The sequence below is a fragment of the Carcharhinus amblyrhynchos genome, chromosome 6 (genome assembly GCF_965287045.1).
Source record: "Carcharhinus amblyrhynchos chromosome 6, sCarAmb.v2.hapA, whole genome shotgun sequence".
In the NCBI taxonomy this organism is placed as follows: Eukaryota; Metazoa; Chordata; class Chondrichthyes; order Carcharhiniformes; family Carcharhinidae; genus Carcharhinus; species Carcharhinus amblyrhynchos.
In genome coordinates this window covers 83,287,681-83,313,853 of record NC_137329.1, presented here as the reverse complement: position 1 = coordinate 83,313,853, position 26,173 = coordinate 83,287,681, and the positions used below count along the sequence as shown (strand labels likewise).

Sequence of the window (26,173 nt, the reverse complement as noted above, 5' to 3'; positions counted from 1 at the left end):
CTCCGAACTCATTCTTCGGTTGACTGGCCCAACTGCAGCCTGCATTCTCCACTCAGTAACCTACTACCACACTTATAATAAGATTCCTGCCTTCCTCGTACTTTCTCCTGAGCCGAGCGGACCGAGTTGGAAATTTTCCTACCTCTCACTACTCGCCTCGAGGATGACATTCCAGCCCTATAGGTGCACATGGCTTTTAGGGACAGGAGATTTTCAGTGATGTTCCTCTGAAGAATGTCAGTGAAGGAATTGTGAGGGGACAAAGTGTTTCAGTGAACTCAGAGCTGTCAGGTTTCAAGTTCAGGGTTATAGAAGATCTAGGATTTGGCCTAGCTCAAGGGACAGACTGATGACAAGCTTAAAACAGAAGCGAAGCTGGGACATGGACAGATTGCCAGTAGCGATGGAAGATAGAATGGTGTTGTGTGGTTTCTTCTCAGACTTTCTTTTGTCTGTTTATTGTATTATATATTCTGTTTTGAATATTTTCAATGGAAGGGTCAGGAACGACAACATGCAGGAAAATGTTGAAAAGATACCATGAGTGTGATTGGTTTGTTTTTTGAGAACTGGACAGTTTTCAGAGGTGGTTGAATGTAATGTGTATTCTTTGAACTGGTTTCTTTTTAGTGACTGTGAAGTTTAAACTAATAGGAACCCTTTTTGTGAAATCAACACATTCTCACTCTACAGATGGACTAGAAAACATTTAATTATGCAGAGTTCCTTGCATAAAATTAATTGGCTACAGAATCAGGTGTAAATTATTGGCTATCTTTGAATTCAAATAGTGAAACAAATTATCATAGAATCCCTACAGTAAATAAAGAGGCCACTTGGCCCATCGAGTCTGCACTGACTCTGAGAAAGCATCCTACCCTGGCCCTCCCCTTTGCCATATCCCCATGACATTGTGCATTTACCCTGGTCACCAAGCCCACACATCTTTGGAAATTAAGGGGCAATTTAGCATGGCCAATCCACTTAACCTGCACATCTTTGGATTGTGGGAGGAAACCAGACCACCCAGAGGAAACCCACGCAGACCTGGGGAGAATGTGCAAATGTCACACAGGCAGTCATCCAAGGCAGGAATTGAACCCAGGTAATTGGTGCTATGAGGCTAACCACTGTGCCGCCCACAAAATTGGTGTTTTAAAATTCCTTGTACCCACGAGGCAACATTCCAACTCTCATTGTCAGGAGTTGAGAGACTGTGCGGCTCACATTGTGACTTCCTCCTTAAATTGAGTGGCTTAGTCATTTTAGATGAGTAATAGTGAAGAATGAGCAATGTGAAACTTGAAATGACTTCATTGCTTGAAGGTCATGGAGGGTGATGAATGAGAAGTACATTTAAAATGGATATCAAGTGAATCTCTTTACACGGAGATTGTTTGAAATGGTCTACAGGTAGGGAATTGGAGGCAAAGACAGCAGAGATGCTTCAGATTCAAGATTTCTCTTTTAAACAGGAATTAATTTGAAGGGGAAAGGTTTGCTATGGGGCAAGTGCAGTGGATAGATCTTTCAAAGAGCCAGCAGTTGGGACGGCCAAATTACACCTTTTTGTGCAATATCATTCTATGATTCCAGTAGCATGCCAGATGAGTTAAAGGTGGTGTCAAATTTTCTCTTTTCTGAGTTCCCCTACATTTTTTGTAGACATATGTTTGTGTAACCTTATCTCCAAAAGATGTGGGTAATCTTCCTAGAATATATATTAATACACCTTGTCTCTTTTCTTTTAAATATCTGTCAATTGACAAGTGTGTTAAGTAATAATAAAACTGGAATATCATACAGCAAATTTCTTAACTATTCAACAGGGTTACGACAGACAGAAAGCCTACATAGCAGCTCAAGGGCCACTTAAATCTACAGCTGAAGATTTCTGGCGGATGGTATGGGAGCACAATGTGGGAGTTATTGTTATGATCACCAACCTGGTAGAAAAGGGAAGGGTGAGTTTGAGACCTTTAAAAACTTTTGCAATCAGACCTCAATGTCACTCAAAGATAAATTAACAGTTAATGATTCATATTTGGCTTTGGAATGTGAAATGACTCTTCAGAGACCAGTGTCTGTTCACCAGATTCCCTTTATTTACAAACTCAGTTCCACTCCTAAGAGTGCTTTCAGTACAAAATCAGAATCAGTAGCCCTGATATATGCAGGTGAGACTCCCTAATTGGGCAGGCAATCATTACCCCATACTCCAAGGGTCGAGCCTCACGGGCCTCGTTGAGGTCATTACAGAATGAAGAAGTGGGGGCATGGCTTCTCCTTTTCTTACCTTGCTGCTTTCAGTCACTAACCATGCCATTTTGTGAAACATTTGACATGGACAGAGCCTTGTCTCTGTTGTGCACATTTGCAACAAGCCACTGTGTCTGACGAGTCCAATTCCTTACTTCTTCACCGGAAGTTCAGTAAAAGACGCTGCATATTTTTTCCTGGCATTCAGATTTAGTGTGTCCAAGGCAATGGGTTGTCACTAGGTAATGGAGCACTTTCTATTCTAGCACACAACTTCCAGAGTAAACTTCTTCCAGAACAGGGCAGCACGGTCAGGTCATTGGAAAAAGACACATGCGCTGTCTTCTAAACTGAGGGAGTCAGCCTGGTTGGTTCAGTACAAATAAGAGCTATCTTGAATAAAAATTCCAAATAAAACCCTGGGTTAAAAACATGCAAGTTTTCCTTGACGTGACTTTTTATTTCTGTTTAGAGGAAATGTGATCAGTACTGGCCGTCAGAAAACAACGAAGAATATGGAAACATTCTTGTCTCGCTGAAGAGCACCAAAGTGTTGTCGTATTACACTGTTAGACAGTTTTCTATTCGCAACACAAAATTTAAGAAGGTTTGTGGATGTACTTGTGCAAAAGTACAAGAAGAATCAACTTTTTCAATGAGCAATGTTTCTTAGAAGCTTTTGATCAACAATTGATCCAATTTTGTGTTTTGATGGAAATTAATTTATATTTGGTTCCTTATCCTGCTTGCACATGTGGGAAAGAGTGTGAGAGGAGATCTGTTTGGAACTGGGCTCCCCACTGGCTTTCTAGGTTCAATGTAGTATATTCTAGACTCTATGTAGTATATGTGGGAATTGCAAATGAATGCTAGAAACTTCGAAGATACTTAATCAGTAGTTGGGCTCCAATGTGCTTGTACTAGAATATATGTGCACCATAACCAGTGGAGAGGTAGTTTGTGTGAAGGATGCAAAGGAAGTTTGTTTTGATTTCCAAATCTGAAAACAATTTGGAATTGCTCCTTAAAAATTGGTGCTCTGTGGGATGGAAGGGTACAGTGAACATTCAGTTTGGAACAGTTTTAGTTTTCTTTGGCTTAACTTAAGCCCACTTGCAATTCAGTATCATAACTGTACCCTCTATCATAGGCTTGTTAAATAAATTTGCTGCCAGAGTGCTCTCCAAAGGCCCAGATATTTGGCCCCCTCTTTGTCCTGAATTGACCAGTCCAAGTTGGAATATTGGTAGGTCCATCATAACTGGCCTCGGATGCCAAGCTGACAGGGAGGACAAAGAGGTCGATGGAAAGGGCATGTGTAGCGGGAGGGATGAGACTCAGCCTCAAGCAATGTTCTACAAAGCTCTCAGATTGGTGAGGTATCTAAGAATAAAACTCATATGTGAGAACCCCCAACAAGAATCAGCACCTGCAAAGGAGAGAGTTTTTGTCTGATGGGAGGAAGGAGGAGAACCATTAAAATGTATCATTTTTATGTTACCACATGCTTTCTATATGTTCCTATATGCTAAGAATGCTTGCACTTATTTTGTATATTTTAGTTTTAAAAGATAAATGGGGCTGCAATCTAAAGTAGGTTTTGTTACACAACACAGGGATCACAGAAAGGAAGACAGAATGATCATACAGTGACCCAATATCATTACACTCAATGGCCTGATATGGGTGTTCCAGAGTATGCTCTTCCTGTGTTAACATTTATACGACACTCATCAGCTGCTAAGACCAATCTTATGGGACCAGTCGTAGTTCATTGCAGGTACGTGAAATTACTCACAGTGGAAACATTTTTAATTTGGAGCAATGTGATAAGTGTTTCTGGCTTTGAGCTGGTGCCAGGCTGAATGCTGCACTAGTGACAAGGCTTCTCACTTTGTGTTTGCTATCAAGTATCCTCATCATAGCTGCAGTGAGTTCAGCACTCTTTGTCACAGATTGAGGTCTAGATCAACATAATAAGAAATCTTGCTTATAAGGGTGCCAAAGGTGGACTGCTGTGGGATTTGGAAGTGTGACATTTTTCTTGTGGTCCCCTGGCAAAGGGTCATCATTTGAGAAGAAGGCAGGTGTCATATAAGGAACAGGCATGGTCTCCACCCTTTGTAAAGCCCCAGGCAATCTCAGTTTAGGATTCAGACCATTCCAGTGCACTCCTTTTAAACTTATGTTGGGTCTCCATCATCAGAATGGTTCAGAATTGATAAGGAGGAAGTGTTGAGTAGACTGTTGGTACTGAAAGTTGACAAGGTACTGGGATCAGATGAAATGCATCCAAAGACATTAAAGGAAGTGAGACTAGAAATTGAAGGGGCACCGGCCATAATCCTTGAATGCGTCTCATTGGGTGGAAGATATCAGAGGACTGGAGAATTGTAAATGTTACGCCCTTGTTCAAAAAATGTTGTAAGGAAAACCCCAACAATCACAGGCCAGTCAATTTAACATCAGTGGTCTAAAAACAATTATTCATGGGAAACATATTGCTTGATTTGGAAGAACCAGCAGGGATTTGTGAAAGGGAAATTGTGTTTAACTAACTTGCTGGAGTTTTTGAGGAGAAAACAGGAAGGGGTGGTGTACATGGACTTTCAGAAGGCACTCAATTTAGTGCTACGCGCCACACTTATGAGAAACATTATAGCTCATGGAATAAAGGGGACAGTAACAACATGGCTAAAATTGGATGAATAATATCAAGCAGAGTGTAACGGTGAATGGATGTTTTTCAGGCTGGAGGAAGGTTTGCAATGGTATTCCCCAAGAGTTGTATTGGGACCTTTGCTTTTCCCAATATATATCCTGGTGTGCAAGAGGCAATTTCAAAGTTTGCAATGACATAAAATGTGAAACTACTGTAAACTGTCAGTGTAGCACTTGCGGTTTGTGGTATTATGAGATTTCTTACAGTGTAGAATTCCAAAAGGTAGAGACGAATTGGTGGAATAGGCAGATAGGTAGCCAATAAAGTTCAATGCAGAGGAGCGTGCAGTGATGCATTTTGATAGGAAAACCTTGAACAGACAATATAGAAAAAGAGGTTAAATTTTTAAAAGGGTACAAAGCAGAGGAAGCTGTGTGTATATGTGTATTGATCATTGAAGGTGGCAGGACAGGTGGAGAGAGTAGTTAATAAAGCGTATGGTGCTATGGGTTTTATTAATAGGGGTCTAGTTGGTACTATAATTATCATTGGGGAAATGTGAAATTCATGCCAGAGAGGGTGCTGGGTCTTTGTGGGCAGCTTTCTTTAAGGTTAACAACAAAAATAAGTGAATTTACTTGACTGCAAAATCCAGGCCAATTAGTACCATTTTTTCCTTTCAATCTGACATTTTATCCTTAAAAATATTCTGAGGTTTTTGTAACAGAAAAGCCTGAAGTAGGCAGCTACATTTTTTGATTGAGACCTGACAGTTGGATTTGGGAATTCTACTTGTAAAAACAAAATATGCTATGTATCTTTGCTACTGTGGGCACCTGTACAGATAGATACAGTCAGGGTGAAGGACTGAACAGTTTTCCGATTTGATTTGTTTTGTAATATCCCACATCGTCTCTCCTGCAGTGCTGGCGTTGGAAGAACGGGCACATATATCGTAATAGACAGTATGCTGCAACAAATCAAGCACAAAGGCACAGTCAATGTGCTGGGATTTCTCAAACACATCAGAACACAAAGGAACTATTTAGTGCAAACAGAGGTAAGAGAAACTGCATGGGGATGCAGGAGGGAGAGCTCTTGCTGATGCCTTATTTTCTTTGTCGGAATAAATAATTGGAAGTAAGGATTTTTGGTTCGCGATGCAACAATTTGCCCTCCTTTCATGAGGAAATGTTTTCTTTTGAAGTTTGGAAAGAAGGAAAAAACATCATTATAATTGAAGTATTGTTACTTTTATTTGAAACACAAGAAGGAATTGTGAGTTAACATTAGAATACATTGAATACTGGAGAAAAGAAGTGACAATTCAAAAAGTTTTGTTCATTGATTTGTGCCCCTACAGTACCAAAAGACAAGCTGTTGACTAAAATGAGAAAGAATATAAGCTTTTTAATGCAATTGAAATTGGATCTAAATCTTAAATGTTAACACTGAACTGAGATAACAAAACTAAATTTCTTGGCTGAGGTCCGTACCTTTTGTAGCAAATGTTGAACATAAATCATTAGGCTTTGCCCTGCCAAACATAGTAAAATCCCAGAAAAGAATATGGAAATTTAAATATAAAATTTGGCCAAACGTCTCTGAACCTGGTGTGAAACTAAACTGAAGGAATGACTATATTTATTCTAAAGGTTAAATTAGAAACATATCTATTACCAGTTATACCTCGCTTATTAGAATAGAATAGAATCCTTATTGTGCAGAAGGAGACCATTTGGCCCACTGAATGTGCACTGACTCCCTGACAAAGCATCTTTACTCACACCCACCTCCCGACCTATCATCATAACCACAAGCACTTACTCCACTAATCCACTTAACTTAGACATCTTGGGACACTAAGGGGCAATTTAGGATGATGAATCCACCTAACCTGTACATTTTTGGACTATGGGAGGATACTGGAGCACCTGGAGGAAACTCATACAGACATGGGGAGAACGCCACACAGATAGTGACTCAATGCTGGAATTGAACCAGGCTCCCTGGTGCCGTGAGGCAACAGTGCTGACCATTGTGCCTCTGCGTACAGTGGTTGTGAGAAGGCACATTTTCTTTCAAATTCTATTTTTTTGGCTCCACTAAATAGCAAAAAGTGAGGCTGAGTGTTTTACATCAAAGCAGTTTCAAAATCAGTTAAATCCATGATGCTGTGAGCAGAAATTGCAAGCTCTGCTTCACAAATTAATTTTTGCGATGAAATAAACTAGTTCATGTGTACCAGAGAATGAAAGCACACTGGTCAGCACCAGGGCAAGCACAACTTGACAATGCGTTAGATCATATGGAAATTTGGTTCAGGACAAGAACAAACTTGGAGGCTGAAGTGAAGGAGAAATAATAGTGGCTGGAGTGGGGTGGAAAATTCAGCCCATAGTGGGGTAGGACAACAGCTTTTAGTATGAAAATAAATTTAGCATAAACTTCTGATGCAGTTTAGAGCATAAAACATGCATACTTGTTCTATCAATTATTAACAACCTATTGGTATTTTAGTGAGAACACACAGTTATGAATTAAGGTCTGCTTTCAATATTTGTGATATGAAGATGCTGGCATTGGACTGGCATTAAGAAGTCTCGTAACATATGAAGACACAAACTCAATTTACAAAATAATGGTTGGAATGTGAGTCTTTACACGTAATCAAGTCTTAAAGGTATAGACAGTGTGAGTGGAGAGAGGGTTAAGAACAGGTTAAAGAGATGTGTATTGTCCCCAGACAGGACAGTTAGTGAGATTTTGCAAGCCCAGGCAAGTCGTGGGGTTACAGATGGTGTGGCATGAATCCAAGATCCCGGTTGTGTCTGTCCTGTATATGCCCTGTTTGCGAACACAACTCCCACTCACCTGATGAAGGAGCAGCGCTCTGAAAGCTTGTGGCTTGTGCAACCAAATAATCCTGTTGGACTGTAACCTGGTGTTGTGAGTCTCTTTAATGTGTTCAACATTTGTGACAATTATAGAATTCGCTCACATAAATGGAATGCATGTAATCCATGGAACTGTAATTGTGATGCTAATGCTTATTAGTTGCCAGATTGTCTAAGTCAGCGATGCTAACATGTTGGTCATATTGTAGCCTATTCACTAAAATCAATTACACAATTTCATGTCTAATATGTCTTCTCAATAGGAGCAGTACATTTTCATTCATGATGTCCTGGTGGAGGCCATCTTTAATAAGGACACAGAGGTTCCTGCCAGTCATTTATATGCCTATGTCAATGCTCTTCTGACACCTGGGCCCTCAGGGAAGACGAATCTAGAGAAACAATTCAAGGTGAAGTTCTGGAATGTCATTTTTCAAGAAGTATTGAGCAATTTAAGCGTGCAGTGCAGTAAGAACAGAATTTTGATGTTGTCTGAGTTATCTGCCACTTTTACACTAGAATGGTGACCTTTTCCCCAGAGTGAAAGCTGTTATAGCTGAACAAGAACAGAGCCAGGAGAAATGGGGCAAAGAGTATGTTGTAAAATCAGTCTGTTTTAACCCTTATACGGTGGACAAATGACTACAAGTAAACGTCTTATTAGTACAAACAATATTTATTTAAACCAACGCAATCAATAATCACCCACCTGACCAACAATAAGTTATCTTACGGAAAATACTAGAATTCAAGTACAATACAAGACCTTGACTTAACTTTGTGTGATGGACAAGTACCCGAACAGATATTGGCCTTTATCTGTGTGCTGGTCTTGGTAGTTGGCTGTGTAGTTTGGTCCTTTGGTCTGGTCTGGCATTCTGGCTGTAGTCTTTCTTCCTTCCTTCTCGGGTGTGGTAGCTCTCTTCTTGCTGGCGATGTTCACCATTGTTGTAGCTTGTCCGTGGGGTCAGGGAGAGAGAGAGCTTCCTGGTTGTGCAGCACCCTTTATACCCCGTTTGGTTTCACGCCCCTTTTTGGCCAATGCCAATCAATCAATCAGGACTTGATCACCCTGATCGATCAGGTCAGTCCAATCAGGTGCTACCACACCAATCTCTGGGTGTGTCCCTAGTGGCCATGTCTGTAGGTGTTGGAGGCACATAGGTCACATACCTTCCTCCTAAATAAGGATTCATAGTGCCTTTATGTCTGGAACACAACCCAGTGTGATCAGAAAGTCTCTTTCATCCTGGAGATGGCCCATATCCTGTGTATTCACTCATCAGGGTTGCAGCCTGTTTGTCTGTCTTTAAACTGCAGCCTGTCGGTTGAGCTTCTTGCCCAATTGACCCAGAGTGCTTCACAAAACACCATTTTAGCTGGCTACAAGTTTGGCTACAAGTAAAAGACAGGAAGGGCTGGAGGTTGATTAATGACAAGGAGAGATGGTGTAACAAAAAGATGCAATAATTAGACAAATAACAAGGGTATCCAGAACCCTAAGGTGATGTAAATGGTTATAGTGGAATAACAGAGATGGGCAGGAAGTATGGAAAATTTGGCAAAGCATAATACCTAGGAGTGTGATGGAAGAAAGCGGAACACAAAGGGCAAAGACCACCCTGTGACCGTGTACTGATGGGGGAGCTCGTTGAGCATGTTACTACATCCACTGCACTTGTTTGGGAAGGTGCCAGTGTAAAGGGAGCAGGAGCTGTAGGAGTGGGAAGGTACCAGGGAAAGGGTACACTTAGTGGGGTAACAAGATGCCAGGGAAAAGGAAGCAGATGCTGTGGGAGTGAGAAGGGACCAGGGGAAAGGGTGCACGGGGTTGTGGGAGAAAGGGAGTAGGAGGTGATGAGAGGGAGGTGGTGATGGGGGGGTAGATCAAAGGGATGGAGTGAAAAGTCTCAGTGGAATGCTGAATGGAATGAAGAGGAGAAGACTTGTCTGTTGGTAGTTTTATGAAACAGATGAAGGAAATGTCTGGAAGGTAATTGATTGAATGTGATGGCTGGAAGATGGAGTTCGGTTGGCCTTGGCTCATGGCTCTGGGAAGAAGAAGGGATGAAGTTGGAAGTGTGTGTGGGGGAGATTAGATGGACACAGTTGAAGTACTTGTTTATTATGGTGGAAGGAAGTTGTTGCATGGCCATATATGGGTTATATCCTAGTGTGCATTAACACCTTAAGAAGGCAGAAAATTTGAAGACCCAAAACCATCTGAAATTCCAGAATAAAGTTTGATGTTGCCAAAGGTTCGAGAGTCAGGGAGCTGATAGCTAGGAACAAGAATTCAGTAACCAGGGTCAGAGATTACTGTTTAAACAGAATTGATGTTCAAATTCAAATCCATTTTATATTCACATTGAGGATATCAACTATGTTTGAACTCTAGATTTTTCTTCGTTTCTCTTAACAGTTGGTAAGCCAGCCTCATGCCAAGCAGTGTGATTACTCGACAGCACTAAAGCAGTGTAACAGAGACAAGAACAGAAATTCTTCCATCATTCCTGGTAGGTTGGGATGTCACGTTTTTGAATGCCACTCTAATATTAATAAGAATGCTTAGTTAAGTATTTCTTTATTCAGAGTATTAAAGAAGATTTGTCAGTGCATGCCACAAAATGGCTTCACGCTGAGGATATTGAATGTTTCCCCATATTTTGCCCTTATGTGATAGTACAGGTTGGACCCCAGGTTTATATGTGAATCTGAAAGGAGGGCTTCAGGATGTTAGGTATCGCCTGCAAAAGTAGCCAGGCATATTATGTTATATTGTTTTGTTTGCCTGCGGTTTGGTACCAATTCTAGTCTATCTATCTATCCACTGGCTTTGAATACACCTTCCCCATCATTGCAGTTTCACTATACAATGCACTTAGCTGCTTTTTCAAACTTAATACTATTAGCTGTGGGCTTATGATTTAACACAGAAGGTACCTGCATTCAAGTAATTCGCAAACAAGCATTTTGCAATTCTGATATGGGGGCCAGCTTGTCACAATGTAAAACATCTAAATGCAAACTCCTTTGCCATGCATTAATCCAATTAGGCACTGGAGGCAGACCTGGGTTCAGTTAGCTGACAACTCTTCCCTTCTTTTCTTCAAAGACTTTCCTCTGCCTGGAGCAGTGGTTGGCTTTATTTAAGTCCAATTGTTCTGTGCTTACATATCCACATGTTAAGGAATACAGGATGTGCTGGTTCTGTGCTAGTATGTAAATCTCTGTTTTGTTTCATGCTTGTGTTGAGGTTTGTTGTGAGTATTTAGTCACAGTTTATTTATTTTATTTTATTTATTGATGTTACAAGTAGGCTTACTTTAACACTGCAATTAAGTTATTGTGAAATCCCCCAGTTGCCACACTCCAGCACCTGTTCAGGTACACTGACGGAGAATTTAGCATGGCTAGTGCATTTAACTAGCATGGCTTTTGGACTGTGGAAGAAAACCAAAGCACCTGGAAGAAACTCATGCAGACACGGGGAGAAGGTGCAGACTCCGCACAGACAGTGACTCAAGCCAGGAATTGAACCCTAGTCACTGGCACTGTGAGGCAGCAATGCTGATCACTGTGCTGCCCATAGCAATTTTGGTAGTGGTGGGATTTGAACCCACGCCTCCATAGCGACTCACACCTCCAGTGATCACTCAGCCACGTTACCACATATCTTGATACAGCTGTACACCATGACTAGACCCCTTCAAAGGTTGGTTGAGGCAATTGTGTTAGTGTGGATACACATATAGGACAGACATGATGAATGCGTCATGTTGCCTTTTCCATGGACCAGTTGAGTTTCTCTGACAATTTGACAGCTTGATGATCATTTTTAATAGTATCAGCTTTTTAGTCATCAGACTTACTTAAAGCTGCACTGTCATGATGGAATTTGAAATGCATTATTTGGGTTATCGCTCAATGTTTGTGGATTACTAGCTCAGTTACAGTATCAATTGATGTGAAGTGTGCTATTTGAGATGAAACTCACTGAGCCTGTTTCAAATGGCCGAGAAGGAACTCTTTCCTTGTATTCCTAAATTGTTTTTCAAAGTTATCTACGAGTAAATAAGATTCAAATATTTCAACATCCTTCCAATTGCCAAGTGAGCATTGCACCATTTTTATTGAGGTTGGTAGAAGAGTTTGAATTTTGCAACTTCAATCCAATTGCGGTAGCATGAAGAATGGGCAGCGGAAAGGATGTTTATTCAATTACGCCAACCACTGTAGGAAGAGAACAACATAGGTTAACAAGTTAAGGTTATTGTCTAATCTAAGTAAGAGCTTTAAGAGTTCTGGTTGATGCTCTTTTAGATGACAAAGTAAGGGTTTCAAGTCAGGCATGTACATGGGCAGTATGGTGGCTCAGTGGTTAGACAGCTGCTTCACAGCGCCAGGGACCCGGGTTCAATTCCAGCCTCAGGTGACTGACTCTGTGGAATTTGCACATCCTTCCCGTGTCTGCATGGGTTTCCTCCAGGTGCTCCTGTTTCCTCCCACAGTCCAAAGGTGTGTGGGTTAAGTTGATCGGCCATGCTAAATTGCCTCTGAGCACCAGGGGGATTAGGAGGGTAAATATGTGGGGTGACGGGAATAGGATCCAGGTGAGATTGTTGTCGGTGCAGGCTCGGTGGGTCAAATAGCCTCCTTCTGCAGTGTAGATTCTCTGATTCTACATTCCCAGAGAGAAACATCTGGATTGATTAATCCTTGATTATCTTCTCAATTGTATCAGGAATTATAAATTTAAAGATCTACTATCATGGTTTCTTCCACTGTGTAACCAGACCACTCTGACGCTAACTAGCTATATGGAGAATCAGGAGATTTCCCAAGTGTGTGCGTGTACAGTACCATAATGCTGCATTGTTGGCATCTCCTTTCCATGAGAATTCTGAGATCCTGAACGTTTACATAGGAGCCAGTCTGTCTCATTGCCAATTGTCACTATAACCTACAGGTGGAAGTAAACAGCTTTTTTTTATATTCTAGTGGAAAGATCAAGAGTTGGACTCTCAACATCAACTGCAGAGGGCTCCGATTATATCAATGCTTCTTACATTTCGGTAAGCATCTTGAAAGTAGTCTGTGCTGATTTATAGATTATACAGGTTTGTACCAGATACTGGAGTGAGTATGTAGCAATGAATGGCCTCTTTTCCATTAGGCAGGAATGTGAATCATTCATGAAATGCTTAAAACTTTGGGTGAATCATCCTTTCAATCATACTACTCCTAAAGAAAAGCAACCAGGAAACAGCAATTATTAGTCTTCAAGGTTTGAGTTTAAAGTTTACTCATTAATATCACGAGTAGCCTTACATTAACACTGCAATGAAGTTACTGTGAAAATCCCTAGTCGCCACACCCTGGCACCTGTTCGGGTAGCATTTAACATGGCCAATACACCTAACCAGCATGTCTTTTGGACTATGGGAGGAAACCACACAGACACAGGAGAAATTCAGACTCCGCACTGACAGTGACCCAAGCCAGGAATTGAACCCAAATCTCTGGCGCTGTGAGGCAGCAATGCTAACCAATGTGCCACCCCACTGGACCCGGGTTCAATTCTGGCCTCGGGTAACTGTCAATGTGGAGTTTGCACATTCACCCCATGGGTTTTCTCTGGGTGCTCTGGTTTCCTCCTACAGTCCAGCCACAGAATGGATTGGATTGTTGTTGGTGCAGACTTGATGGGAATTCTCTTCCCCAGAAAACAGTGGAGGCTGAGTTAGATTGACATTTGATCAACAAGGGAATCAAGGATTATGATTGGGCAAACAGGAAAGGGGCACTAAGGCCACAATTAGATCATCCATGATCTTATTGCATAGTGGAGCAGCCTTGCAAGGCCACGTGGCCTATTCCTGCTCCTAATACTTATGTGTGTTTGAAACGACCAAATGAAGAGTGGCTGTCATGAATCATCTACTCTCACTTCGGAGACTTGCAGGCGTATTTTGAAAAACTATCCTCTGTGTCCAAGTTTTGATTGCAGCTTTTGATGAAAACTGCATTATCTAGCAGCAGATGGTGCTTCTAAAGTGATTGGAAACATTAAATGAATCAGTGTTTAAGTTTTAAGCTCTGCAACCTTCCCTTTCAGCATCTGTACAATTGAATAAAAAAGAAAGGCAGGGCAATGGAAAGAAAAACATATCTAATCCAAGGCTGGGAACTCATGAGGCTCTATTTTACTGGGAGTGTTTCAGATCCGAGCTTTAGACCCTTTCTCAGGCCCCCCCATACACATTCTGCCCAAAAAAAAATCAGCAATTCTGAATCGTGCCACAGAAGCCTGTGGGCTTAATGTTCCCGAAATCCTGCAGCTCCGATCGGCGCCTCCAACTATGCACATGCAGAATAAAGACGATAGAATGCGGCTTCTCTGCCACATCGCTCTCAAGCCAGCTGATGCCTCCCCTGGCCCCCATAGACATTGCCCCATCCCCACAACATTACTGACACCCTTATCCCCGCCACCCCATTGCCACCCAGACTGATCGCAGGCCCCTCCCTCCCGTTCCCTCCCACTGATCTCAGGCAGAGTGGCAGTGGACCCTCCGACCCCCTCACTGATGTCAGGCAGAATGGCAGCAGACACCCCTTTGCCCTTCACTGATCTCGGGCAGAGAGGCAGCGGACCCCACTCCCCGGCCACCCCCACCCACCAATCTCAAGCAGAGAGCCATCAGACCCACCTCCACCCCATCCCCCGCTCTTCCCAAACGATCTCAAACAGACAGCCATTGGACACTCAGCATTTACCTTCCCACCATCTCCTCCAGAATTGGACTTTTATAGAGCATGTCTGTTGCGCGCTGATTCTGGATGGCCGAACGCGGTGGTAAAAGGGGAAGTACTAGTAAGGTTGGATGTGCAGCCCATTAAGTCAATTTAAATGCATGCAAATTTAAGCCATTGTGCCCATTTTGGGTATGGTCCTGATTGTGGCCATTTTCAGGCTTTGGTAAAGGGGGAACTGGTACGGAGGCAGGCACAGATCATGCTACTGGCCTCACGCCTGACTTTACCAAATTTTCACACCCGGAAACGGGTGTAACTTGATGGTAAAATCGGGCCCTTAGTGTCAGATTTCCATGAAATGAATGAAAACTCACATCTGACCTCGGAAGGCCCCAAAACAATTGTCAATAACTATTCTAAGACATTTGGTGCACAATTTCCCCCCAAAAAACTAACTGCCTAACCGGCAGAAAATGGTAAGTTTTCCTGCCTATGTTTTGTGTGAGCTAATTTCCGGCACTCTGCATCACGGAGTTTGGCAGAGGATTGATACCGGTGCCAGGGCCTAATTCTGCTCAAGAGGCCAGCAGCAGAGTGCTGAGGCGGCCAGTCAGCATGCGCCGATTTCCCAGAGATCAGGTAACAAGTCCTCTGCCCCACTGCTGGAGACTGTACGTAATTCCCGCTTGTGTGGACCTCCACTGGCAGGGTCAGAACTTTAGTGAGCCCAGGCGATTACGTCCTGGGCTCACTAAATAGATGGAAATGCTGATTCCCATATTGTAATCAGCGTTTCCCAGAACATGGCTGATTCCATCCAAAAAAATGGCCAGGAAGCATTGCATCCGGCCGGTTATGATTCCTGTTTTTGGCCTCCCACTTAAATTTCCCATCTCGCTATGCTACTCAGGCAGCACAGCAGGCCAGGAAAATCATGTCTCACTGTGCATATAGCAAGCTCACACAAATACTAATGAAATAATGTAAAGATGCTCATTCATCAGTTTAGGGAAAGCTCAGTTCATTTATTTACAGGCTAAAATTATGCAGTGGCTTGCAGCCTCATGGCTGCAATCTGCTTCCGAGTTGACTTTGAGTACAGAAACCTATGGTTACCAGGGTGATTTCCCCCACTCTGCTTCCTGATTGGTTCCCCGGATTATGTGACCCTTACTCTGCAGATTAATGCTTAAAAGGACAATCACCACAGATGCAAACCAAACAATTTGTTGTAGTGATGTTGATTTGAAGGATAAATATTGTCCAGGGTAAGGAAGAGTATTCCCCTGCTCTTTTGAATCCAGCCCTGAGGGCAGATGGGATTTCGGTGTCAGGTCTCATCTGAAACATGGCACCTCCAGCAGTGCAGCACTCCCTTGGTGCTGCGCTAAAGTGTGGAAAGCTCCACTGCAGTTCAAGCGCCAAACATTGTACTCCCAACACATACCCTGCTTAAATGCATAGCTGCCAGCTGGTTGGAGGTTCCCACTGTACCAGCACTGGGTCTTATTTATCTCCTTTCATTCTGTTTCTGTCATTTTGAATGCACTGACAGGTGATGTGAATGTAACCTGATGGATTTGTATTCTAGAACTCATTCTTGTGCATTTGTACCTTGCTTTGCATTTAATTCCAGGGATTTCATCAAAGTAATGAGTTCATTATTACCCAACATCCACTGCCACATACTACAAAGGACTTCTGGAAAATGATATGGGACTACAACGCTCAAATTATTGTTATGCTGCCAGACAACCAAGGGATGGTACGGAGTTATATTTCATTCTCAGCTCATTTTATACTGGCTTATTTTAATCTGGAATTTTGAGTGCCGGCTCATAAATGTTTTCACCAGATGCAACAATTATAATGCAATGGAAAAATCTTTAACACACAATAAACCTAGGTTTAGATGTGCTGGTCAGAGAAGGGAGCAAATTCAGTTGGATAACATGGTGAACCAAGTCATAGATATATCACAATCCAATCTACACATTTGAGAGTACTACTTGGGACTCATGATTAAACTTTTCCTCAGCAACACCTTCATTTATGTTCCTTAAATGACATATTGTGTAATGACAGGACAGTACATAATGAAATAGAATTCACTCTTTGGAATTTTATTGGGAAAACCGGAGGAAGATTTTCTCGCTGGTTTCTAATTAGTCCCATTGCTGTGTACTATACAAAAAATCCTGCTTACTCTTTGGAACTTTGAGAGAAGAATTGTGGAAACAAAGATGTTCTCAATATGTGAAGTGTGGTGATACTGTGCCTTTAAGACATGTATTTTAGTCATCTTTCTTGTCCAGGATCTGCTCTACGCACTCAAAGACAGTTTGTTTGGATCCAGCAGCACCATATTGTTACTACAGCAGCATAATTGATCTTAATTGATATAATGTTTGTTTTAATCTAATGCAGCATTCTGTTATTTTGCATTTTCCTCTGGGGTATTGCAGAGTAGGGCATGATTATATTGATTGACAAGTAAGGTCATATGATAGGTTGGAGCTAGACTTTCACATAGAACTCAAGGCAGTCTACTTTGGGGATCTTTAGAGAGAGGTCACTTCCTTTGCATCTCTTTCTCTTGCTGAGATCTGGACTCTGGAATCTGCAAGGAAATAAATCTCTTTCTCTGAGATTCAACACTTTGGGGGTAGAGTTTTCTCTGGAAGTTGCTGCATGAGAATTAGAAGAAAATTATCTGTCTAGAGCACTCTTCAGAGGTGTTAAAAGGTCAGAGCAGCCATGAAAGCACATTTGTTTTCTGTGCTGACTGATTCAAAAGAAGGGATTTATGTAAATATGGGGATACTGCTGAATTGGAACAATAGAGATATTGTTTTGACATTTTAAAATTGCTCTTTGTCATGTCTAAGTATCTGAATTGGTAAAAGTTATGCTCATTCTTTTTGTGATACTCTAACTTAAATAAAGTTTGTTTTGATAAAAGCTTCCTAGTGGGTCATTTGAATCATACCTGGAGTGAACCACCTTATGCTTACTGTATTGCCAAAATCAAATGTAAAAGTTAGGTTCTAGGCTAACTTCATAATGTACCTTAGAATTTATGGTCTAGTCCTTAACGGAGGTCAGCAGGAGACAAGGAATATAAGAGATAATGACCACATAATCTGTTGTGGTGATACTGGCTCAATGATAATGGTGGGTGATTTTATGCATCCACTTGAGAAAGCAGACAGAACCTCCGTTTGAAATCTAATTTGAAAGATAGCACCTCCAACAGTGTAGTGCTCCTTTGACCTCAATCCCTGCTCAACTCATTGGAACAGGACTTGAACCCACAGCCTTTTTGATTCAGAGATGAGAGTGCTATCAAACCACAGCCAAACACTTAAGTGAAGAAATGTCCATTTCTTTTATTCTTTTTAATAATCAGATTTAATTGTTTAGGAATTGTGAAAGAAACGTAGAGTTAAAGTTAATTCTGCCTTCTGAATGTGAATGGCAAAAATAAGTGCAGCTGTTGCTTGACAGTAAGGTGACTAATGCTTGGCTTGAATAGGACAGCACTGGGTTGGATCATCATCAGCAGCAGGTTAGGGTAAGAATTGATTCAGTTCTACTCCTTTTTTAAATTCAGTTCCAGGCAGTTCTCCAGGAGCTCCTGAGAGAATGGCTGGAATTTTACTGCACTGCCCGCCACAGGAATCGGAGCAGGTGAGTGGAAGAACAATGGAAAGGTCTGTTGACCTCTGGCTGGATTTTGCGGTTTCAGAATGAGCAAGGCCGTAAAATCCCACCCATTCAGAATGCTGGTTATGGTATAAATTCTTAATCTTTATCTGTAAGCAGCAATTAGATATTTGTGTGGATATAAACGCCGTGTTGCTGCTGTTTTTGCAGGCTGAGAGTGAATCTGTGTATTGGCCAAGGAAGGAAGAACCAATGAATTGTGAAGCATTTACAGTGAGCCTGATTAACCAGAGCCATCTCTGTCTTTCTAATGAGGAACAGCTCATCTTCCAAGATTTCATTCTGGAAGCAACACAGGTAACATACCAAAGATACGTCAGCCAGGGAGGGAGAAGTGATTCAGTGATGTCGCTGGTATAATGTAGTTCATCTCAGAACACAAGCCACAACTAATTAAGTACTAGCTTTACGATAAGTATCATAATGAGATTGAAACGCAATCATTTATTCTGCAACAAAGCATTATAATTTAAAAAAATAATTTTTTTGTCATTTGAAAACATCTGTTTAAATTAATAAAAGCAAATTATCATTGATGCTGGAATCTGAAACCGAAAGAGAAAATGCTGGAAAATCTCAGCAGACCTGGCAGCATCTTTAAGGAGAGAAAATACAGCTGATGTTTCGAGTCAGCCAACCCTTTGTCAAAGCACTTTCTCTGTTGGTTAAGTTAAAAAAATAATCAGGCAAGATGGTTAACGCCTTTACCAATGACTTGTGTTTATTCATCCACTGAATTCCTGGGGCTTACTGTACTTCACCAGTTCACGCTTCTTATTATGTTTAGCTACTCCACATTAGCTCTTCCCACAACCTGTCTTGTATTTTATTTCCCTGTATGTCTCCTGTGCATATCCATCTGCTCCTTAAGCATTTCTTAATCTCCAATGAGCACATTTTACAGGTGCTGTGTGTTCTGCCCCCTCCCCTGTCTTGCTGCACATCCTTTTTTCAGGAAGAGTGTACTTCTGAAACACCAGCTGTCTTGTGCTTTCTTGGTGATGGCACCTGATCTACTGAGTGTCTCAGCATTTATCTCTTGCTGGTTAGTTTATGAGCTGGTTTCTGTTGTCTGTAGATCTTTCCACCAAATAGCACAGAGCAAACATGTTTTACTGATTGGCTGCATCATGTTGTACGTTAGAACATGAGACATCTGCATATCAGTCTCTGCCTTGGCTTTCTTTACACCATTATTTTATTCCTTCCAACTATTCTTTGAAAGCAATTTAAGTAATGGGTGAATGGGTAATGAATGGACAGCATGGTGGCACTGTGGTTAGCATTGTTGCCTCACATGCCAGGGACCTAAATTCAATTCCTGGCTTGGTACTCTGTCTGTGTGGAATTTACACATTCTCCCCGTATCTGCGTGGGTTTCCTGCAGGTGCTCCAGTTTCTTCCCACAATCCAAAGATGTGCAGGTTTGGTTGATTGACCATGCTAAATTGACCCTAGTGTCAGGGGATTAACAGGGTAAATATGTGGGGTTACGGGAATACAGCATGGGTGTGACTGTGGTCAGTGCAGACTCGATGGGCTGAATGGCCTCCTTCTGCACTGTAGGGATTCTATGTAAGACAGCTTTTGTATGGTATCCCTGAAGCAGAATAGTGGACAATACAGATATTTTGAGCGTTACAGACTGAGGAAAGTCCCTATATTTGTTCCTCAGTCTGAGCTGAATTAGCCAATTCAAGTTTGGTTGGAACGCAGGGAATGGTTAATGGCCCTGATTTAGCGAAGGGGAAGACTAGCCAGGGTTCCCACCTCACTCCTGATCGCTGTGGTGTGATGCATGCTGTTGAACAATTTCACTTGTGATGTTTGCCACAATTTATTGACTTACCTGCCCTCCCTACTGAGGCTGATATAAGAATAGTAACACGTAGAAAGGGTAAACAGACATACCAGCCCATAAGTGACTGTAACCCAGCAAGGATTTAACAATGGGCAAAACATTGTTAACATTTCTGGTCTGAGACCTCTCAGAAGCCCAATAATGCTGCTAACCCTGAGTTTTTCCAGCATTTTCTGATTTTATTTCTGATTTCCAGCGTCTGCAGTACGCTGATTTGAAAGGATTACATAACAGCAGGAGAGAAGGGCTAAAGAGCAGATTCTTAAAGGCAGAAAATTAGAAGTATCAGGTTTAGTTAAAACATTTTTCGTTAAATGAGGCTCTGTTTCATCAACTATGACCATCACCTCCCATTACTATCTTATTAAATTTGTGGTTACTTATGTTTTTTTTTTGTTTCTGTTAATGATCAACATGCATGAGAAATACAGTTTACAGTTTATTTACTCATGTCACAAGTAGCCTCACATTAACACTGCAATAAAGTTACTGTGAAAATCCCCTAGTTGCCACACGGTGCCTGTTCAGCTACACTGAAGAATTTAGCACGGCCAATGCACCTAACCAGCACGTCTTTTGAATTGTGGGAGGAAACCCACGCAGACATGGGGAGAACATGCAGACTCCGGCCAGACAGTGACTGAAGGCTGAAATTGAACCTGGGTCCCTGGCGCTGTGAGACAGCAGTGCTAACCACTGTGCCACCGCACATTATTTACCAGTGTAAATTATCAGTAGAACATGATTTAGCTACATCACCTGACATTTTGTTTCTCTTAATCTTATGCCTAATGTAGGATTGCATAGTTATAGTTACTTCATATTTTTGTAACCTAGGAACAATTATGTTTAAACATGGCAAGATGTATATTTCCTGTTTAAAATTGGAGTTGAATTTCAGTCAGATTATTTTGTTTGGACCGAGAGCAAATAATATGAAAAAGAGCCAAAGATAATCCAATTATAGTCTCCTGCTCTGCCCCAGTGTTAATCATTCTACCTTTGCTAGCCATCCCTTTAACTGAGAAGGAAATAGATAGCTTTCTAGAATCTAAAGGTGTTAAGGAATATACAGAGATTGTTGGAGTATGGTGTTGAGATTGTGGATCAGCCATGATTGTGTTGAATGGCAAAGCAGGCTTAATGGGCCAAATAGCCTACAGCTGCTCCTATTTTCTATACTTAGGCCCTAAGCTCTGCAATTGGCTCTCTAAACCTTGACACCTTTCTCTTCTCCTTTACAAGACTCCTTAAAATCTTTGACCAGGCTTTGGATCACCTTCCTAATACCTCTTTGTGACTTTAATGTTGAGATATTGTTATTGTCCATGTGAAGTACCTTGAACACTTTTTGTTATGTTAAAAGTGCTCAATGAATGCAAGGCAGTTGATGGCAGGTCTGCAAATGGTGGAGTGGTGGAAATTAGAGATGGGCAAAAGGCAAGAAATGGCCAACCCCAATTTACAGATAGAACACCTTTTGAAATATTGCCTTAATCACTGAAATACTTCATTTGAACAACAGACATCTGTCTGAGCATGCATTAATGTAGTAACTTGTTTCCAAGGTAGATCAACAGCATTATTAAAATATATTTTTCCTCTAATTGGAATTACAGTGAAGTTCACCATGTATCACCATGCTTAAAAATATCCTGAGACATATTCCTTAATGAGATGCAATTTCACAATCCAGAAGTCAGAGGTCCCAGTCTTCAGCTTTTCAATCTGACAGCATCATGAAGATTAGTTTTGACTGTTTATAGGCAAGGGTGTAGAGTGTCCTATGATGAACCCGCTTTTATTAGCACGGCAAAAAAAACTTCACTCTTTTCAAAGCATACCTTCTGCCATTGAATAACAGAGATATATGGAGAATAATGTTTTCTTTTAACAATTGCTGCAGGATGACTATGTGCTTGAGGTGAGGCATTACCAGTCTCCAAAGTGGCCAAATCCAGACGGTCCGATCAGAAAAACCTTTGAGCTCCTCAATGTGATACGCGAAGAAGCTGTTAAAAGAGATGGGCCAACAATTGTCCATGACGAGTATGTGGTTTTAATTGTTACCCTCTCTCAATTTACTCCACTTACATAGTAGAGACCTCCTCACAAAAACATCTCCTCAGGAATGGGAGCTATCAAGTTTATCCAGTTGGTGCTTTTTAAAAAGCCCCCAAAATGGGTGTGCGTTTTTCACCAGGTTTTTAGTGTTTCATTGGTTCCGAATTCAAAGTCTGATGTGGAGGAATCTGAATAGCTTGCTGTGAAGAGACCTTCTCCCTTGCGCCCAGCCTGTTAATCCTCTTCCTGACAGTATGATTAAACTTAATATCCAAGCACCTGGTTGGGGGGAGGACAAGAATCTTCAGTACAGCCTTCATCCAAGTTGACAATGCTTGCATGCTTCTGGGACATCTCTGATTTGAAATGAAGTTTTAATGTTCATTGGGTTGACTGTGACCTTAGGTTTGGCAATGGACAGGACTGTAATGGATTTTACTATTGAAGGCTCTATGTGTGTGAATCTAAAACTGTTTCATTTCCTTCAATAGACATGGGGGAATAACAGCTGGAACCTTCTGTGCTTTGACTAAATTGATGCATCAGCTGGAGAGTGAAAACTCGGTGGATGTTTATCAAGCAGCTAAAATGATTAACTTAATGAGGCCTGGCGTCTTCACTGATATTGTAAGTCACTAAATACCATTCTGTGAATGCAGGGTTCATTCCTATTTTTGTCAAAACATTTTCAGAATATATTTAAGAAGAAGACTGGGATTGATGGAAATTGAAATGTAACCTGTTACTCTGTCTGGGGTTACCACTAGGGAATGTTCCAATGGATGTATGTGTGTGTCAGTGACAGTGACGTACCTCGGAACAGAAGAGTTCTGAACTCCGATTGATGGGCCTTTGTAGGAACAGCTACACCTTTGAACCAAATTTCTCATGGCGGGGGTGGGGGTCAGGAGGGGGGAGGTTTGTTCGGGTTAGGACGGTGCTTGCTGGTGTTAGGACAAAGCAGGAGCTTTGATAGAGGCTCAGCCATGATCATATCAAATGGCAGATCAGACTTGAAGGGCCGAATGGTTTAATCCCGCTCCTAGTTCCTATGTTTTGACATAACATATATAAATGTGTGTGGGGGAATGAAATGATCAAAATTCTTGAACTTGTTCTGATTTGCCTAATTTCCCACAAGCTGCAGGGTAGCAGCTAATCTGACACTCTGCTCTGAGCCCAGGCTGTCTGTGCGCAACACCATGAGTGAGTGACCTACTAGCAGTTCAGTAGGTCATCATGCAACAATTCCATATCCATATTTCACTTAGCAGGGAAATCAAAAAAGGAAGAAAATATAGAATTGGAATTTTTGATAACATTGAAAAGATCTCCAATAATATTAAGTAACAAGGTAGATATGAGCAGCCCTTTTGCATTTTTACAGAATCACAGAAAAGATACAGGCAGGAGGAAGCCATTTGGCCCATTGCATCCTCATTGAGTCTTTGAATGAACAATTTCACCTAATGCATTCTCCCACATTTTCCCTGTAACCTGCACATTCTTCATTTTTAGATAACAGCTGAATTCTATTTTGGATGCTTCAACTGAGCCTGCCTTCATCATACTGTCAGGCAGTGCATTCCAAATCTTAATTACTCACTGTGTGAAAAAGTGTTTCTTCATGTCGCTTTTGATTCTTTTAGCAATTACTTTAAATCTGTGCCCCCTCCTTTTCAATCCTTTCATAAGTGGCACAGTTTCTCCCTGTCTATTCTGTCCAGATCTCTCATAATTTTGAATAGCGCCATCAAATTTCCTTCTCAGCTTTCTTTTCTCCCAAGGAAAACAATCTTAATCTCTCCAATTTATCTTCATAACTGAAGTTCCTCATCCCTAAATCATTCTGAATCCTTTCTGCATCCTTTTCAAATCTTTTACATCTTTCATAAAAAATGTGGCACCAGAACTGGATACTATACTGCAGCTAAGGCCAAACTAATGTCTTCAGCATAATCTTCTTGTGCTTGTACCCAAGATATTGTTTTGGAGTGGAGAGGGAAATTCTCACCCAGTTGAATGATTCTCAAATGTGTTACAGAAGGAATGAAGCCTGTTCTCTCTCCACAGGATCAGTACCAGTTTTTATACAAAGCTGTCCTCAGCCTGGTCAGCACAAGAGAAGATGAAAATCCTGCAAGTACATTGGAAACCAATGGCTTGGCCATGTCTGCCAATGACTGTAATGGAGCAGAGAGCATGGAGTCTCTGGTGTAACAGTGCAAGGAATATCTTCACCAACACTGGAGAAGAACACAATCCTATTTAAGATCTTGTTAATTATACAGGTATCCATTGCAAAATCCTGGTATCCATTTTGTGTCACCAATGGACATTGACCTGTGGGTGCCTTTATATTTAAAAAAGTTGTTAGCAGAAATTGTTGTGCAGTGTGTGAATGTCCCATTTGCATCACGCTGGCCTGACTGATGTTCGCTGTAGTTGCATATTCAGCATGTTCAGTGTCAAGTCCCATGGTCTGCTTCCAGTCTGTATCAAGTTGGGGGGGTGTTTGGGGGAGGGGGGGTGGGCATCCATGACAGTGTCTTCTAAAGAAGTTTCTGAAAAGGAATATTGACCGCAACATCAATGATTACTAGAGTGCTGCTGCCTAAGACTTATCTCTCTGTTTTCCATGATGTCAACACCTTTATAAAGACCAGCATTCAGCAGTGCCCAAGCAAGCTACTGAATGTACAGAAATATTCAGTGTTGATTAAGTCTGGTTAACGTCATATTGTTAAAGAAAGAAAATTAATCTTCTAATACATAATGTAAATAGTAGAACAATGAACCTGTCCATGGACCAAATTTCTATTTATAATTCTAGATTTTTATATTTTACTACAGAGTCTTTTCTAGTCTTTTTTGATGTTCTGACTACATGGTTGTTGTAGCTGGCGTTTTATTAATGTTTAAATATGTCTGTTTAATTCAGTTTTGATTCTAAATCTCATGTCAGATGTTTATTAATGACTTATTTGATGTAATTTTACAAATAACAGCATGCAATTTTAACACTACTCGTGCAACAGGAATAGTAAGTTCTAGACAGACTTTTCACAGAAAAAAAATCCAGGTGATGTGTGATTTGGTTGCAGCTGATGTTTTTACATAACGGCTACTGCAGAAGAATTAAAATACAAGGTTTATTAGCTGATTAGTACTGGCTGTTATTATTGGGGATGTGCCAATTACACCTTGTTTGACACACATCTGTCAACATTTCTGGAGTTAAGGAGATTAACTTCCAGCCCTGCAGAAGCTTTACAACATCCTGACTTTAAGAACACCTGCCCAATATCAGCCCTGAATTTAATGTCTGCTCAAACTATAGAATTAAAAATGTCAATTACAATATTGAAACTCTGGAAAGAAAAATATTAATAAAATAATCCTTTTGTACTTTATAAATGCAGTTTGGAGTTTAACTTCCATGTATTTTCTGGCTAGTAATGCAAAATATATTTAAACGATAGATGCGTAAATCTCCCCTGTATTAACCAGCACAAAGATAATTAAATCTTTGCAATCAATGTATATTACTTTGTCTATAACCCATATATATCTTAATATCTAATAATCAGATCTTAGATTTATAAAATATGTTGCTTGACTGAAAAACTGGCAATTCAACCTGTGAAATTTGAATTTCTGAAATCCCAAAATGCAATCATTAGGTAAGCAGATAGCGTGCTGCGTATGCAGCATCATTGCATGATATGTTTAACTGGATGTGAGCCACTTTGAACTGGCTTGAAGGAATGTTTGAGATAGAGATGATCCAATCATAGTTGTTCATGTTGGATCCAACAACATAATAGACTTAATAGAGGCATACAAGATGATCAGAGGATTAGATAGGGTGGACAGTGAGAGCCTTTTTCCTCGGATGGTGATGGCTAGCACAAGGGGATATAGCTTTAAATTGAGGGGTGATAT

The 26,173-nt window shown here is 41.1% G+C and overlaps 1 protein-coding gene across 4 annotated transcripts in view; it reads left to right on the top strand.

Moving 5' to 3' along the window:
- ptprz1a (protein tyrosine phosphatase receptor type Z1a) overlaps positions 1-24,732 on the top strand; it is a 231,950-nt gene extending 207,218 nt beyond the window's left edge. For all 4 annotated transcript variants that reach the window (XM_080190807.1, XM_080190809.1, XM_080190808.1 and 1 more), the window contains 12 exons: positions 1,830-1,964; positions 2,732-2,866; positions 3,876-4,039; positions 5,846-5,981; positions 8,082-8,228; positions 10,241-10,334; positions 12,820-12,893; positions 16,214-16,342; positions 18,454-18,600; positions 22,071-22,213; positions 22,720-22,855; positions 24,302-24,732. In XM_080190807.1, the coding sequence (XP_080046933.1) occupies positions 1,830-1,964; positions 2,732-2,866; positions 3,876-4,039; positions 5,846-5,981; positions 8,082-8,228; positions 10,241-10,334; positions 12,820-12,893; positions 16,214-16,342; positions 18,454-18,600; positions 22,071-22,213; positions 22,720-22,855; positions 24,302-24,448 (1,587 nt within the window). In that variant the 3' untranslated portion in view covers positions 24,449-24,732. The remainder of the gene's footprint in view (positions 1-1,829; positions 1,965-2,731; positions 2,867-3,875; positions 4,040-5,845; positions 5,982-8,081; positions 8,229-10,240; positions 10,335-12,819; positions 12,894-16,213; positions 16,343-18,453; positions 18,601-22,070; positions 22,214-22,719; positions 22,856-24,301) is intronic.
- The last annotated feature ends 1,441 nt before the right edge of the window (positions 24,733-26,173 follow it).